At 38.0% G+C, this 13,594-nt stretch overlaps 1 protein-coding gene and 1 pseudogene across 4 annotated transcripts in view; both read right to left on the bottom strand.

Annotated features, from left to right (window-relative positions):
• The window catches only part of LOC126092815 (uncharacterized), a 66,415-nt gene that overhangs the window by 24,427 nt on the left and 28,394 nt on the right, over positions 1–13,594 (bottom strand). For 3 of the 4 annotated variants that reach the window (XM_049908553.1, XM_049908560.1, XM_049908547.1), the window contains one exon: positions 5,894–5,987. The exons of the other annotated variant lie outside the window; for it this stretch is intronic. In XM_049908553.1, the coding sequence (XP_049764510.1) occupies positions 5,894–5,987 (94 nt within the window). The remainder of the gene's footprint in view (positions 1–5,893; positions 5,988–13,594) is intronic. 4 annotated transcript variants of the gene reach the window in all.
• Positions 2,429–2,546, bottom strand: LOC126095439 (5S ribosomal RNA; annotated as a pseudogene).

Raw genomic sequence — 13,594 nt, 5'->3', positions numbered from 1 at the left:
TGTGTGTGTGTGTGTGTGTGTGTGTGTGTGTGTGTGTGTGTGTGTGAAGCGCCAGATGTTATCCAATACTTGAAAAGGGGCCAGGAGAACACTCATGATGCTTCTGTAGATGAGTGGTTGCCTATACACTTTTTTCTGCATTATTTACATCCTTGAATTTTAATTATTGTAATACAAAATGTGTCTATGTAACTACAATAATAACGATAGATATTCTCAGAAATAAAGACAGACACATAAGTTCCTAAAACTGAGAAATCCTTCCAATGCTGTACATTAACTGAAGATAAACATATGAGAGTAGGAACACTATACTTCAGTTAGGCAAGCCCACAAAATGCAAGGGTGAGAGGAACTGCAAACAACGGAAATGTGACATCATGGCATATGGGATTTTGACAGCAGGGAGAGCTTATGTCATAGAGTGCCAAGTGCAGAATAAGTGGATTGGTAGAGTAAAGAAAGAAATAAAAATAAAGAAAAATACTGAGGTTTTATTTCAGCAACAACATCTGAAAATGACGCTGTACTCTAACTGATATGGTACTAGAAAACACAGGTGATACACAAACATAAGAATGAGTGGAGACAGACTCAAACAATGGAAAATTCATTCACGAAAATTTCTCAGTCTACTTGCTGCATCAAATTCGGATGAAATTTTGAGCTATCAGTGATATCCACCACCAATAAACTGACTGTCATGAACTGGCCAGGTTCTCTCTTTTATACCCACAGAATAGCATCCGATTGGCTGGGTTATATCATGACAACATGTACAGAGATGGTGTGCTCTGCGACTATAGATTTTGCTGGCACACAGTATCTAGCGTTCAGCAACATCTGTCACAGCAGGCAGTTCACTGCGAGAAGTATTCCTCTGTGTTTTATCCTTGCCATGAGCAGGTTCTCATTTGTTCAAACAAAATCTTCTGCTTATTTAAAAGGCTGTTCTCTGCCACCTCTGATTTATCCAGATGCCCTTATTTAAGGTGACACTTATGCTCGACACAACGATCAGCAACTATCTTTATACTCTTGCCTATGTAAGTCTTGCCACACTCACAAGGAATGTTATAGATTCCCAGCACTCTCAGGCCAAGATTATCCTTAATAGATTGTAATGTTTCTTTAATTTTTCTGGGTGGCTGGAAAACTGGTCTGATTCCTTTCCTGTTTAGGAATTTACCTATCTTGCTAGATGTTGCATTGCAGAATAGAAGCCACATTATGTGTTGATCCTCTTGGCTTCGTTTTCTGAACAGTGTTGATCTACTGTCACAGACAGAATATCTGTGCCTTCTGAACACCGTCTTCAGATGCTTAATCCTGGAACTGCATGGTTCATGTCCGAAGTAGTTCTGGCTCTGTGTACTATGATGTTCAGCATAGCTCTCTTCTGAACCGTGTAATGGGACACCCTTTTCTAATGTAACCTTTCTTTCTTGTAGAAGTAATCGTTACCAGGATTAATCCCGAAACTGGTATAGGTGAACATTCTCAGCTGTTTCACTGCAAGAATTTCATTTGATTTTTGTATACAATGTATTATATTTCTGGCTAAAATGTATACAAAGAAATCAATTTGTTAGCAATCTGTACGTACAGTTAAAATTATTCTTTTTTAAAAATATTTGAAATTATGAAATTTCTGGTATATTTAAAATTCATATTATTAATTTCACAATCTAACACTAATTATTAAATTTATTTCTGGATTCATTTATAAAATAATTTTATATCTTGGTGATGATTCTTCTTTTGTCAATCAATTTTGTAAACAAACTCTTTTCCTTTGTAAACTCTTTGCAATATTGTGAGTACCGCAGAATGTAAGTAGTAGTTGGCACACCTCTGATGGAAATGTAAGTGTTTTTTTTCTACAACAATGTTATTTACGGCTGTATGAAAATGGAGATTGTGAAGTCAGTGTGATATAGAAGAATGGGATAAAATAAAAGAAAATCATAGCAACATTAAATCTTCATCAGTTATTTAGTCATCAGGAATCCACAATGTTATGTTAGAATTTCAACTGCAAGAATGTACCCCTAGATGCAAGACTTGGAGCCCACATCAAGAAGAGAAAATGAAGATAAGTAAAAAGTTTTTCTTTTGCATATCTTATGCCTCTCAAAGCCTTTGAAACTAATGAAGACACTAAGAAAAATTTAATAGTGATGTGTGGGAGAGTAAGATTACAACTAAAAACCAAACCAAACTTCTCCTGCACAGGCCATGAAGGCCCAAAGGTACTGACCGGCCGCCGTGTCATCCTCAGACCACAGGCCTCACTGGATGCGGATATGGAGGGGCATGTGGTCAGCACACCGCTCTCCCGGCTGTATGTCAGTTTCTGAGACCGGAGCTGCTACTTCTCAATCAAGTAGCTCCTCAGTTTGCCTCACAAGGACTGAGTGCACCCCCTTGCCTACAGCGCTCGGCAGACCAGATGGTCACCCATCCAAGTGCTAGCCCAGCCTGACAGCGCTTAACTTCGGTGATCTGACGGGAACCGGTGTTACCACTGCGGTAAGACCTTTGGCAAGATTACAACTGGATGGTGAAATTTACTCCCATTGAAAACAGGTCTGTAAGTGCTGGTTTTCTGTATACAGAATGGCCGAGTTGTTCATCTGATTTCCATTTGACAAACACATCCAAGAAAGGTCGCTTCAAGTCCTCCTCCACCTCCACTGTAAATCTTACGTTGGGATGTATACCTTCAAATGATCAATGAACTGCTGCAGTGCCTCACTGCCATGTGGCCAGATTAAAAATGTATCATCGGCATATCTGAAGAAGCAATGGCCAGAAGGGAGGACTGTTCAATGCTCATTCTTCAAAATATTCCATGAGAAAGTTAGCTACAGCTGGTGACAGTGGCAAACCAATGGCTGTTCCATCTGTCATTTCATAACAATTTCCACCGTAAAAGAAGTATGTGTAAGTCAAAGAGTGCCAAAATAATTTCAAAATTTCCAGGGAGAAGTGAGTGGCCAACAGTTTCAATGTGTCTTCCACTGGTACCTTCATGGAGACCACATCAAAGCTAACCACGACTTCTTCACACCTATCCTCATCTGCTTTATGATATCAACAGAATTTTGTGAGCTTTTAATATGAAGTCTATTGACTATAGGTGCCGATAGTTTAATCAATGCTTTGTCAGGCTGTATGTAGGTGAGCTGACAGCACTAATAATTGGTCTTACTGGGACACTGTCTTTGTGTATTTTAGGCAGACGGTACAACCTGGCTGGCTGCATTGCTCTTGGCTTTAAATTCTTCACAAGTTCATCAGAGAAACCAGAATTCTGCTGCCAACACTCAGTCCTTATAAGTTGCTATCTATTTCTATCTGCAGTTCTCTCACCATCAGACTGGGAATGGGTAGACATGACTTTGGCTGCACATTAATGAGCTATTTTAAGCAAGACAACTGTGAAACAGACAGATAAATTTGAGTGGCTTAACCATGAACAAGGAACTGGTGGGGCCAGTGGCTTTTGCCACACTGTCATCCATCAACTCAGTTCTCAGTTAAGGGCTGAACTTCGCTCCAGCTCCACAAAAGCAACCAGTGCCTGAAATTATCAGTGGAATAGAACAAGTGGTTCAGCATCTTCCTGAGGAAGTGGCACATGGGCGTAAGGCTCACTACTAGCTGGATTTTAGGACAGCCCAGCCCACTAACTCCAATATTAGCACAGTGAAAAAACAGGGGCTGAAATCGTTGGAGAAGGATGAATAGTTAATTGTCTTACCAACTGACAATGAGAACTCTAAAGTTATCTTCAATGCTATGGATTATCGTAAGAATGGGTTTCTTATTGGAAGATAGTAAATACCGAAGTCTCAAACAGGATCCCATGCTGGCACTTTGCAGGAAGGCATGTGAGCTACTTAAGAATTATGAAGAATTTCTCAGATGTGTTTGTCGAACAGAAATCAGATGAATGACTTGGCCATTATGTGTACAGAAAACTGGCACATACAGATCTGTGTTTTAACATGTATAGATTTCATCATCCAGTTCAGAAAAGAGCTGTGCTGAACATCTTAGTACACAGAGCCAGAACTATTTTGGACATGGACCACCTTGGTTCCAGGATTAAACATCTGGAGACAGTGTTCAGAAGGCAGGTGTTCTGTCTGGGATAGTAGATCAATGCTGTTCAGATAACCAAGCCAGGAGGATCAACACATAATGTGGCTTCCATTCTGTGGTGCAACAGTAGGTAGAGTCCTAAGCAGGCAAGGAATCAGACCAGTCTTTCAGTCACCCAGAAAAATTAAAGAAATGTTACAACCTATTAAAGATAATATTGGCCTGAGAATGCTGGGAATCTATAACATTCCTTGTGAGTGTAGAAGACTTACGTGAGACAATGTATATCAGACCAGTCTTCCAGCCAATCAGAAAAATTAAAGAAACATTACAACCTATTAAAGATAATCTTGGCCTGAGAGTGGCGGGAATCTATAACATTCCTTGTGAGTGTGGCAAGACTTACGTGGGCCAATGTATATGGATGGTTGCCGATCAAGCATCAGCGTCACCTTAAATATGGGCATTTGGATAAATTAGAGTTGCACAAGATTGTTTGAACAAATGAGAACAATAGCTTTGAACTATGGGGACTCATTATCAGAGAACCTGCTGAAATTAAGACTTTGTGAAAACAACTCCACCAGAGACACCAGCTATGCACTTAGCAATGCATGGAAGCATGCAGTTAACAAGGACAGAACACAGAGGAATAATTCTTGCAGTGAATCACCTGATGTGATGGATGGCGCTGAAATGCTAGGTAGAGAGTGCAACAAAATCCATGAACATAGAGCGAACCACCTCTGATGTGTCGTCGTGACATAGCCCAGCCAATTGGATGCTGTTCTGTGGGTATAAAACATGTAACCTTCCCAGTTCACAACAGTCAGTTTTAGTACCTGATGAAGATGATGGTGGATATCAACAAAAGTTTGGAATTTTATCTGAATCTGATGTGGGAAATAAACCAAGAAATTTTTATGCAAGGTTCCATTGCAAAAACCTTCGTAGCCATAATGGAAACTCCACGTTGGAATATCAACAATGTAAGGAAAAGAAAGATTGCTGTTTACCATGAATATGACACGTTCAGTTACAGACAGGCACAACTAAAAGACTCCAGCACAAGCTGCCAGAAATGGCAGTGACGTGTGCACGAGGCATGAATGAATGTGTGTATGTTTCCTTTTCTGAGGAAGGCTGTGGCCTACAGCTAATGTTTAAGTGTCTTTCAGTTGTGCCTGTCTGTAAGTTAACATGTCAGCTTTACAGTAAGTAGCAAGCTATCTTTTCCTTACATTGCTGAGTAGATTGTAGCTTTGGTGTGTGTGCCTGGTAAGTGGTTCTCTTTATCCATTCCTTTGTTTGTAGTCAGCCAAATTCTTTCTCTCAGTGTTTTCATCAGCCACAGAGTTAATCAACAGTCAGTTACAAAAACTGAATATTTTACACGACAGAAATACAGCCACAAAAATACAAATAACACTGTTTAACACTCAGAATCATAATGTAATAGATATAACAAAACTTCAAGAATCGCAGAGTTCTGTACGAAAGTAGGCGCACATTGTTATTTAAACTGACAACAAATTCTAAGGTCCTGCTCTTTTATCACTAACAATGGTTTATGTAAGTGAAAAATGCTGAGTTGCAATATGAATCATAGCCCTTCGTAACTTGTAGATCCCCTTTAACTTGCTGGGTAAGTCAGCTCAGATGTTGGAAGAAGGCAGGGCATTCCTCCTCCGACAGAACTGCACTCAGTAAAGCACTGCAGCTTTCATACCAACCTCTGCGCCAAGCACAGTTGACTTAGTGATCATTGCTGGCAACCACTTACCTAGAAATGGGACTTTATAGATTGCTTGGTACAGCTTCCCGGCACCTAAGGGTTTCATGTCTGCCGAACGGAAGTGTGACAGCCCCTCAAACCACTGAAACACATTATCAATAAACATCACAATAGTCTATATATACTGATAAACAGTAAAGCATACTGTGTCTTGTAGAGGGCCCACATCTTTTAGGACTGGGGCTGATGAGCTGTGTTGGACATAGGGATACAATGAATGCATATGATCAGTTTACTTTCAATAAGATATGTTTAAAGAGCACAAGGACACAGATAAAAGGGGTACTTTAATGAGTCAAGTAATAATGACAATAATAACAAAAAGAAAGTTGTGCAGTGTAAGAGCAATCAAGCACTTTAAACAGGGCAGAGTAAAGTAATTCTAGAACAGTTGACAGTGAAATATTTGCAGCAGCAAAAGTGAGCAAGTTTTCCAAGAAAAATTTGTACAATTCAGAATAGAGAGATCTGGAGAAGATGATGATAAAAGTGCCATGTACCATAATTTACTCACATAGGTGATATTATTTTATTGCAGAGTGCTCGATTATGATGTCCCATGAGAGTGGTCTATAGGGCTGGTACTCAGATAACTTGTGTTACCAATTCCAGTCATCCTGATTTTTCCTGTCTTGATTTTCCAAAAACATTGACCGAAAATGTCACAAAGGCTCCTAACAATAAGCCATGGGTTCATCTTCTCCATTACCAGCCCACTAATCACAATGCAAAATAAACAGTGTTAATGTCCCATTATTATTAGCATCTGCACAGTCATAACAGATGATTTTAAAGATTCAGCTTAGGGCCATGAATCAAAGAGGTAGAATGATTGGGCCCATGTTTAGACATGAGTTACTGCTGAAAATTATTTATTTTTTATTTTACACGTCTAGTTTCAGAGGACCAAATTGAGGAGCAAATCTCCAAGGTCGTGGAATGTGTCAGCACATGAAATTACAACATAAAAGTAATAAAAGATAAAATAAAATGTTTGTTAACCCAAAAAAATACAAGCCATAAGTTTAGGTAAACATACACAACAATATACCATAGGAATCATCTTAATTTTTCAAGAAACTCTTTGACAGAATAGAAGAAATGACCCATGAAGAAACTCTTCAGTTGCAACTTGAAAGTGCGTGGATTACTGCAAAGATTTTTTAATTCTTGTGGTAGCTCATTGAAAATGGATGCAACACTTGACGGCACAGCTTTCTGCACAAAAGTCAAGTGAGTGTGATACAAATACAGACTGGATTTCTGCCTACTATTAACTGAGCTCGTGGTTTTGCAGTAGCATTTTCACTTCCCACGCACAGGGTCCTGGGTTCAATTCCCGGTGTGGTCAGGAATTTTTCCTGTCTCGAGATGACTGGGTGTTGTTCTGCCATCTTAATCATCATCATTCATCCCCATTATGGTTGGAGGAAGGCAACGGCAAACCACCTCCGCTAGGACCTTGCCTAGTATGGCAGTGTGGGTCTTCTGCATCATCCCCTACACTCCTCGGAGTACAGGACCTCATCATCATCATCATCATCATCATCATCATCATCATTAACTGAGTGAAAGCTGCTAATTCTTAGGAATAACCTGATACTGTTAAGAAGAAATGACAGCAAAGAGTCTATATATTGAGAGGTCAATGTCAGAATACCAAGACTGATGAACAGGGGTTGACAAGAGTTTCACGAACTTACAACACTTATTGCCGGAACTGCCCGTTTCTGAGCCAGAAATATCGTTTGAGAATGGGAAGAGTTTTCCCAAAATATAGTACCATATGAAATAAGTGAATGAAAATAAAAGCAGACTACTTTTTGGGACGAATGGTCACTTACTTCAGATACCATTGGAATAGTAAAAATGGTGGCATTAAGTCTCTGAATAAGCTCCTGAATGTGGATTTTCCATGACAATTTACTATCTATCTAAACACCTAGAAATCTGAACAGTTCAGTTTCACTAATCATATGCCAATTCAAGACGGGTTTTGTTGAATTGTGTGTTAGAAACTGAGTCTTACTGTGATTTAGTGTTAGTTTATTTTCTACAAGCCATGAACTTATATCATTAGCTGTGATATTTGAAACAGAACCAATGTTACACACAACATCCTTTACTATCAAGCTAGTGTCATCAGCTGACAGAAATATTTTAGAATCACCTGTAATACTAGAGGGCATATCAATTATATAAATAAGCAACAGGAGTGACCCCAGCACTGATCCACGGAGCACCCGTCATTTGATCGTGCCCTACTCAGACTCCACATCATAGCCATTCTCAACACTGTGAATAATGAAATTTTGCTGGCTGCTGTTAAAGTAAGAGGTGAACCAAATGTGAGCTACTCCCCATATTCCATAATGGCCCAACTACTGGAGCAATATTTTATGATCAACACAATCAAATGCTTAAGTTAAACCAAAAAAGATACCTAGCATTTGAAACCTTTTGTTTAATCCATCCAGTACCTCACAGAGAAAAGAGAATATAGCATTTTCAGTCATTAAACCATTTCTAAAACACTACAGTACATTTGACAGCAAATTATGTGAAATAAAATGATGAATTATTCTTACATATAAAGATTTTTCAAAAAATTGAGCAAACACTGATGGCATAGAAATTGACCATTCTTGAAGGTAAATATTACAAATATGGCTCAGTACACGGCTAACATGTGCAGCACGGTACTTTAATATTCCATTAGGCACTCCGTCATAGCCATGAGAGTCCTTAGTCTTGAGTGATTTAATTATTAACTCAATCTCCCCCTTGTCAGATTAGTATATCAGACATCAATTATGGAAAGGCATTTTCCATGAGAGTTATATGATTCCCTGTAGAAACTATGTTTTTATTTAATTCACCAGAAATGCTCAGAAAGTGATTGTTAAATACTGTACATATATTTCTGGCTTATCAGCAACAGAAATATTTTTACTATGAACTGACTTTATAGGATCCTCAGCCACATATGTAGTAGCTCACTGAAACAGGGAATTTTTCCACATAGACTGAAATATGCTATTGTTAAACCATTGCATAAAAAAGGGGATGAATCTGGTGCTAACAACTACCGTCCAATCTCACTTCTGACAGCTTTAGCCAAAATTCTTGAAAAAGTAATGAAAGAGTAGCATCACATATTTGTAAAAATACAGTACTAACAAAACGTTAATTTGGTTTTCAGAAAGGCTTTTCAACAGAAAATACTATATTTGCTTTCACTGATCAAATATTAAATGCAATTAATAACCAAACATCACCCATTGGGATATTTTGTGATCTCTCAAAGGCTTTTGATTGTGTGAATCATGAAATTCTTCTAGATAAGCTTAAGTATTGTGGTATGAGTGGGACAGTGCACAAATGGTTTAATTCATACTTAACTGGAAGAATGCAGAAGATTGAAATTAACAGTACAGATAGTCTACAAAACCAGCAGAGTCCTCGAACTGGGTAGGTATCAAGAATGGTGTCCCACAGGGTTCAGTCTTGGGTCCCTTATTGTTCTTAGTATATATTAATGACATGCCACTCTATATTCATGAAGATGCAAAGTTAGTTCTTTTTGCTGATAATACAAGCATAGTAATTACACTCAAGAAGCAAGAATCAGCTGAGGAAATTGCAAATAATGTCTTTCAGAAAATTAATAAGTGGTTCTCTGCAAATGGACTCTCACTAAATTTTGAGAAAACACAGCTTATATAATTCTGTACTGTAAATGGCATAACACCATTGATAAATATAGACTATGAATGGAAATCTGTTGCTAAGGTAGAATACTCAAAATATCTGGGTGTGCACATTGATGAGAAATAGAACTGGAAGAAACACACTGATGATCTGCTGAAACGGTTGGGTTCAGCTACTTATGCTATTAGGATTATTGCAAGTTTTGGTGATAAACACATCAGTAAATTAGCCTACTATGTCTATTTTCATTGACTGCTTTCATATGGCATCATATTTTGGGGCAATTCATCATTAAGACGGAAAGTATTCATTGCACAAAAGTGTGTAATCAGAATAATAGCTGGAGCCCACCCAAGATCACCTCACAGTCATTTATTTAAGGAACTCGGCATATTCACAGTACCTTCACAATACATATATTCACTTATGAAATTTGTCATTAATAACTCATCCCAATTCAAAAATAACAATGAAGTGCATAGCTACAACACTAGAAGAAAGGATGATATTCACTATTCTGGATTAAATGTCACTTTGGTACAGAAAGGGGTGAATTATGCTGCCACAAAAATCTTTGGTCATTTGCCAAATAGTATCAAAAGTCTGACAGACAGCCAACCACCATTTAAAAGCACATTAAAAGAATTTCTGAAAGACAACTCCTTCTACTCAACAGATGAATTCTTACAAATGAAGTAGTAACTTTAAAAAAATTAATGAATGAATTAATTAATTATTTTGTGTAAAGAAAACTTACGTTAAAGTGACACATTCCACATCATTACGAAATATAATATTCGTGCTCTATGGAACAAGGATTAATGTATGTATGTATATCATCGACCTTGTGCTGCTGACCAGGCACTTCCCTCACAGCTGACCATATGGTTTCAATTTTCTGTAAATTAGCTATTCTATTTGCATACTACATACTCTTTGCCTTCCTAATATCATTCTTAAGCACCTTACAACACTGTTTGTAATGGGCTACTGTAGCTTGATTGTGACTATTTCTAACATTTTGACATGATCCAAAGAGATTCTGGTCGTATGTGAAGTAGGTTAGAGGCATGACGCAATCAATGCCTTCTCTGCGTGATAGCAATGGAGATACTATCGAAGACAGTGCTGCCCAAGCACAGCCTTCCAAAATGCCTTCACAAAAGAAGACGAAGTATATATTCCAGAATTCGAATCAAGAACAGCTGCCAACATGAATAACGTAGAAGTAAATACCCTCGAAGTAGAGAAGCAACTTAAATCACTTAATAAAAGCAAGTCTTCTGGTTCAGACTGTATACCAATTAGGTTCTTTTTTGAGTACACTGATGCATTAGCTCCATACTTAACAATAATATATAACAGTTCACTCAACGAAAGATTTGTACCCAAAGATGGGAAAGTTGTACAGGTCACACCAATGTCCAAGAAAGGTAGTAGGAGTAATCCACTAAACTACAGGCTCATACCATTAACTTCGATATGCAAAAGGATTTTGAAACACATATTATGTTCGAACATTATGCATTACCTTGAAGAAAACGGTCTATTGACACACAGTCAACATGGATTTAGAAAACATCATTCTTGTGAAACACAACTAGCTCTTTAATCAAACAATGGGAAGTCCAGGATGGAATGTAACAACACCAGAGAAGGAAAGTTGCTACTCACCATATAGCGGAGATGCTGAGTCGCAATAGAAACTATCGTGACTCAGCATCTCCGCTACATGGTGAGTAGCAACTTTCCTTCTCTGGTATTGTTACAACTAGCTCTTTATTCGCATGAAGTGTTGAGTGCTATTGACAAGGGATTTCAGACTGATTCTGTATTTCTGGATTACTGGACACTGTTCCACACAAGTGGCTTGTAGTGAAATTGCGTGCTTATGGAATATCGTCTCAATTATGTGACTGGATTTGTGATTTCCTGTCAGAGAGGTCACAGTTCGTAGTAACTATTGGAAAGTCATCGAGTAAAATAGAAGTGATTTCTGGCATTCCCCAAGGTAATGTTATAGGCCCTTTGCTATTCCTTATCTGTATAAACGATTTGGGAGACAATCTGAGCAGCCGTCTTAGGTTGTTTGCAGATGATGCTGTTGTTTATTGACTAACAAAGTCATCAAAAGATCAAAACAAATTGGAAAATTATTTAGAAAAGATATCTGAATGGTGCGAAAATTGGCAGTTGACTCTAAATAACAAAAACTGTGAGGTCATCCACATGAGTGTCAAACAGAATCTGTTAAACTTCGGTTACGCAATAAATCAGTCAAACCTAAAGGCCATAAATTCAATTAAATATCTTGGAATTACAATTACGAACAACTTAAATTGGAAGGAACACACAGAAAATGTTGTGGAGAAGGCTAGCCAAAGACTGCATCTTACTGGCAGGACACTTAGAAAATGTAACAGATCTACTAAGGAGACTGCCAACACTACGCCTGTTTGTCCTCTTTTAGAATACTGCTGCACAGTGTGGGAGCCTTACCAGATAGAATTGATGGAGTACATCGAAAAGTTCAAAGAAGGGCAGCACATTTTGTATTACCACAAAATATGGGAGAGAGTGTCACTGAAATGATACAGGATTTGGGCTGGACATTATTAAAACAAAGGTGTTTTTCATTATGATGGAATGTTCTCATGAAATTACAATTACCAACTTTCTTCTCCAAATGCGAAAATATTTTGTTGACACCAACCTACACAGGGAGGAGAAATCACCATGATAAAATAAGGGAAATCATAGCTCGTATGGATAAATATAGGTGTTCGTTCTTTCCACGTGCTATACGAGATTGGAATAATAGAGAATTGTGAAGGTGGTTCGATGAACTCTCTGCCAGGCACTTAAATGTGATTTGCAGAGTATCAAAGTAAATGTAGATGTAATTCCCACTTTGTTCTACATGAACATCCTACTAGTCAGCCAACTAGTCTGCCTTTTACTGCTAGTACCCTGTTTAGAACATTCTAATGGCAAGCAACTTTCAAAGACCATGAGAAATGTGTTAAGGAAAGCATTATATTTGTCATATATGTTATCAGCATTATCAACATCCTGCCACTCTTGTTCCTTAACAAGTTTTAAAAAACTCTCTACTGCCATTGGATCAGTTTTTCTATGTAGTTTGTAAATATGTATAACATTTGTTTATGTCCAAAAGCCTTTTAGTGTTACAATTTGTGCACCATGATCTGAAAGGCCATTCACCCTTTCACTAACAGAATGCCCATCTAGTAATGAAGAATGAGTAAAAATATTATCTATGGCTGGGCTACTGTTCCTCTGCACCCTGGTTGGAAGAAACACTTTCTGCATCAGATCATATGAATTTAGGAGTTCTTTCAACATCCTTTTTCTTTCACTATCACATACAAAATTAATACTGAATTCACCACATACAAATAATTTTTGGCACTTCCTATCAAGTGAACCAAGAACCCTCTCTTGCTTGAGCATAAATGCTCTGAAGTCAGAGTTAGGGGACCTATAAACAACAATCAGAAGTATAGTTTCACTAAACTCAACTGCCCCTGCATGACATTCAAATACCTGTCCAGTGCAATGCCATGATACATCTATGGACTCAAATGGAATACTGTTTTTTACACACATGGCCACTCCCTCATTCTGAAAAGAACTCCTTGAAAAACAGCCAGATAATCTGTATCCTGGAAAAGGAATGCCCTGAATTGTCAAATTATTTAAGTGGTGCTCCAATATACCTACAACGTCAGTGTCAACATGTATAAGCAGTTTACAAACTTTATCCATAATACCTCTTATATTTTGATGAAATATGCTAATTCCTCTACTACTTGGATACCTGACTTCCTCAGAAGGTGATCCCTTTGTTAGAGGGACTTCCTTTAAGAAGGGATACTTATCAGCTGACTTCAGTCTAAAAAAAAAGGTGCAGCTCTAACACCAACTAATACAAGATTTTTTTCCATCAGTGATCCC

Source organism: Schistocerca cancellata, chromosome 1 (genome assembly GCF_023864275.1).
Source record: "Schistocerca cancellata isolate TAMUIC-IGC-003103 chromosome 1, iqSchCanc2.1, whole genome shotgun sequence".
Taxonomy (NCBI): Eukaryota; Metazoa; Arthropoda; class Insecta; order Orthoptera; family Acrididae; genus Schistocerca; species Schistocerca cancellata.
Note: the sequence above shows the minus strand (reverse complement) of the source record. Positions and strands in the feature narration are given on the sequence as shown.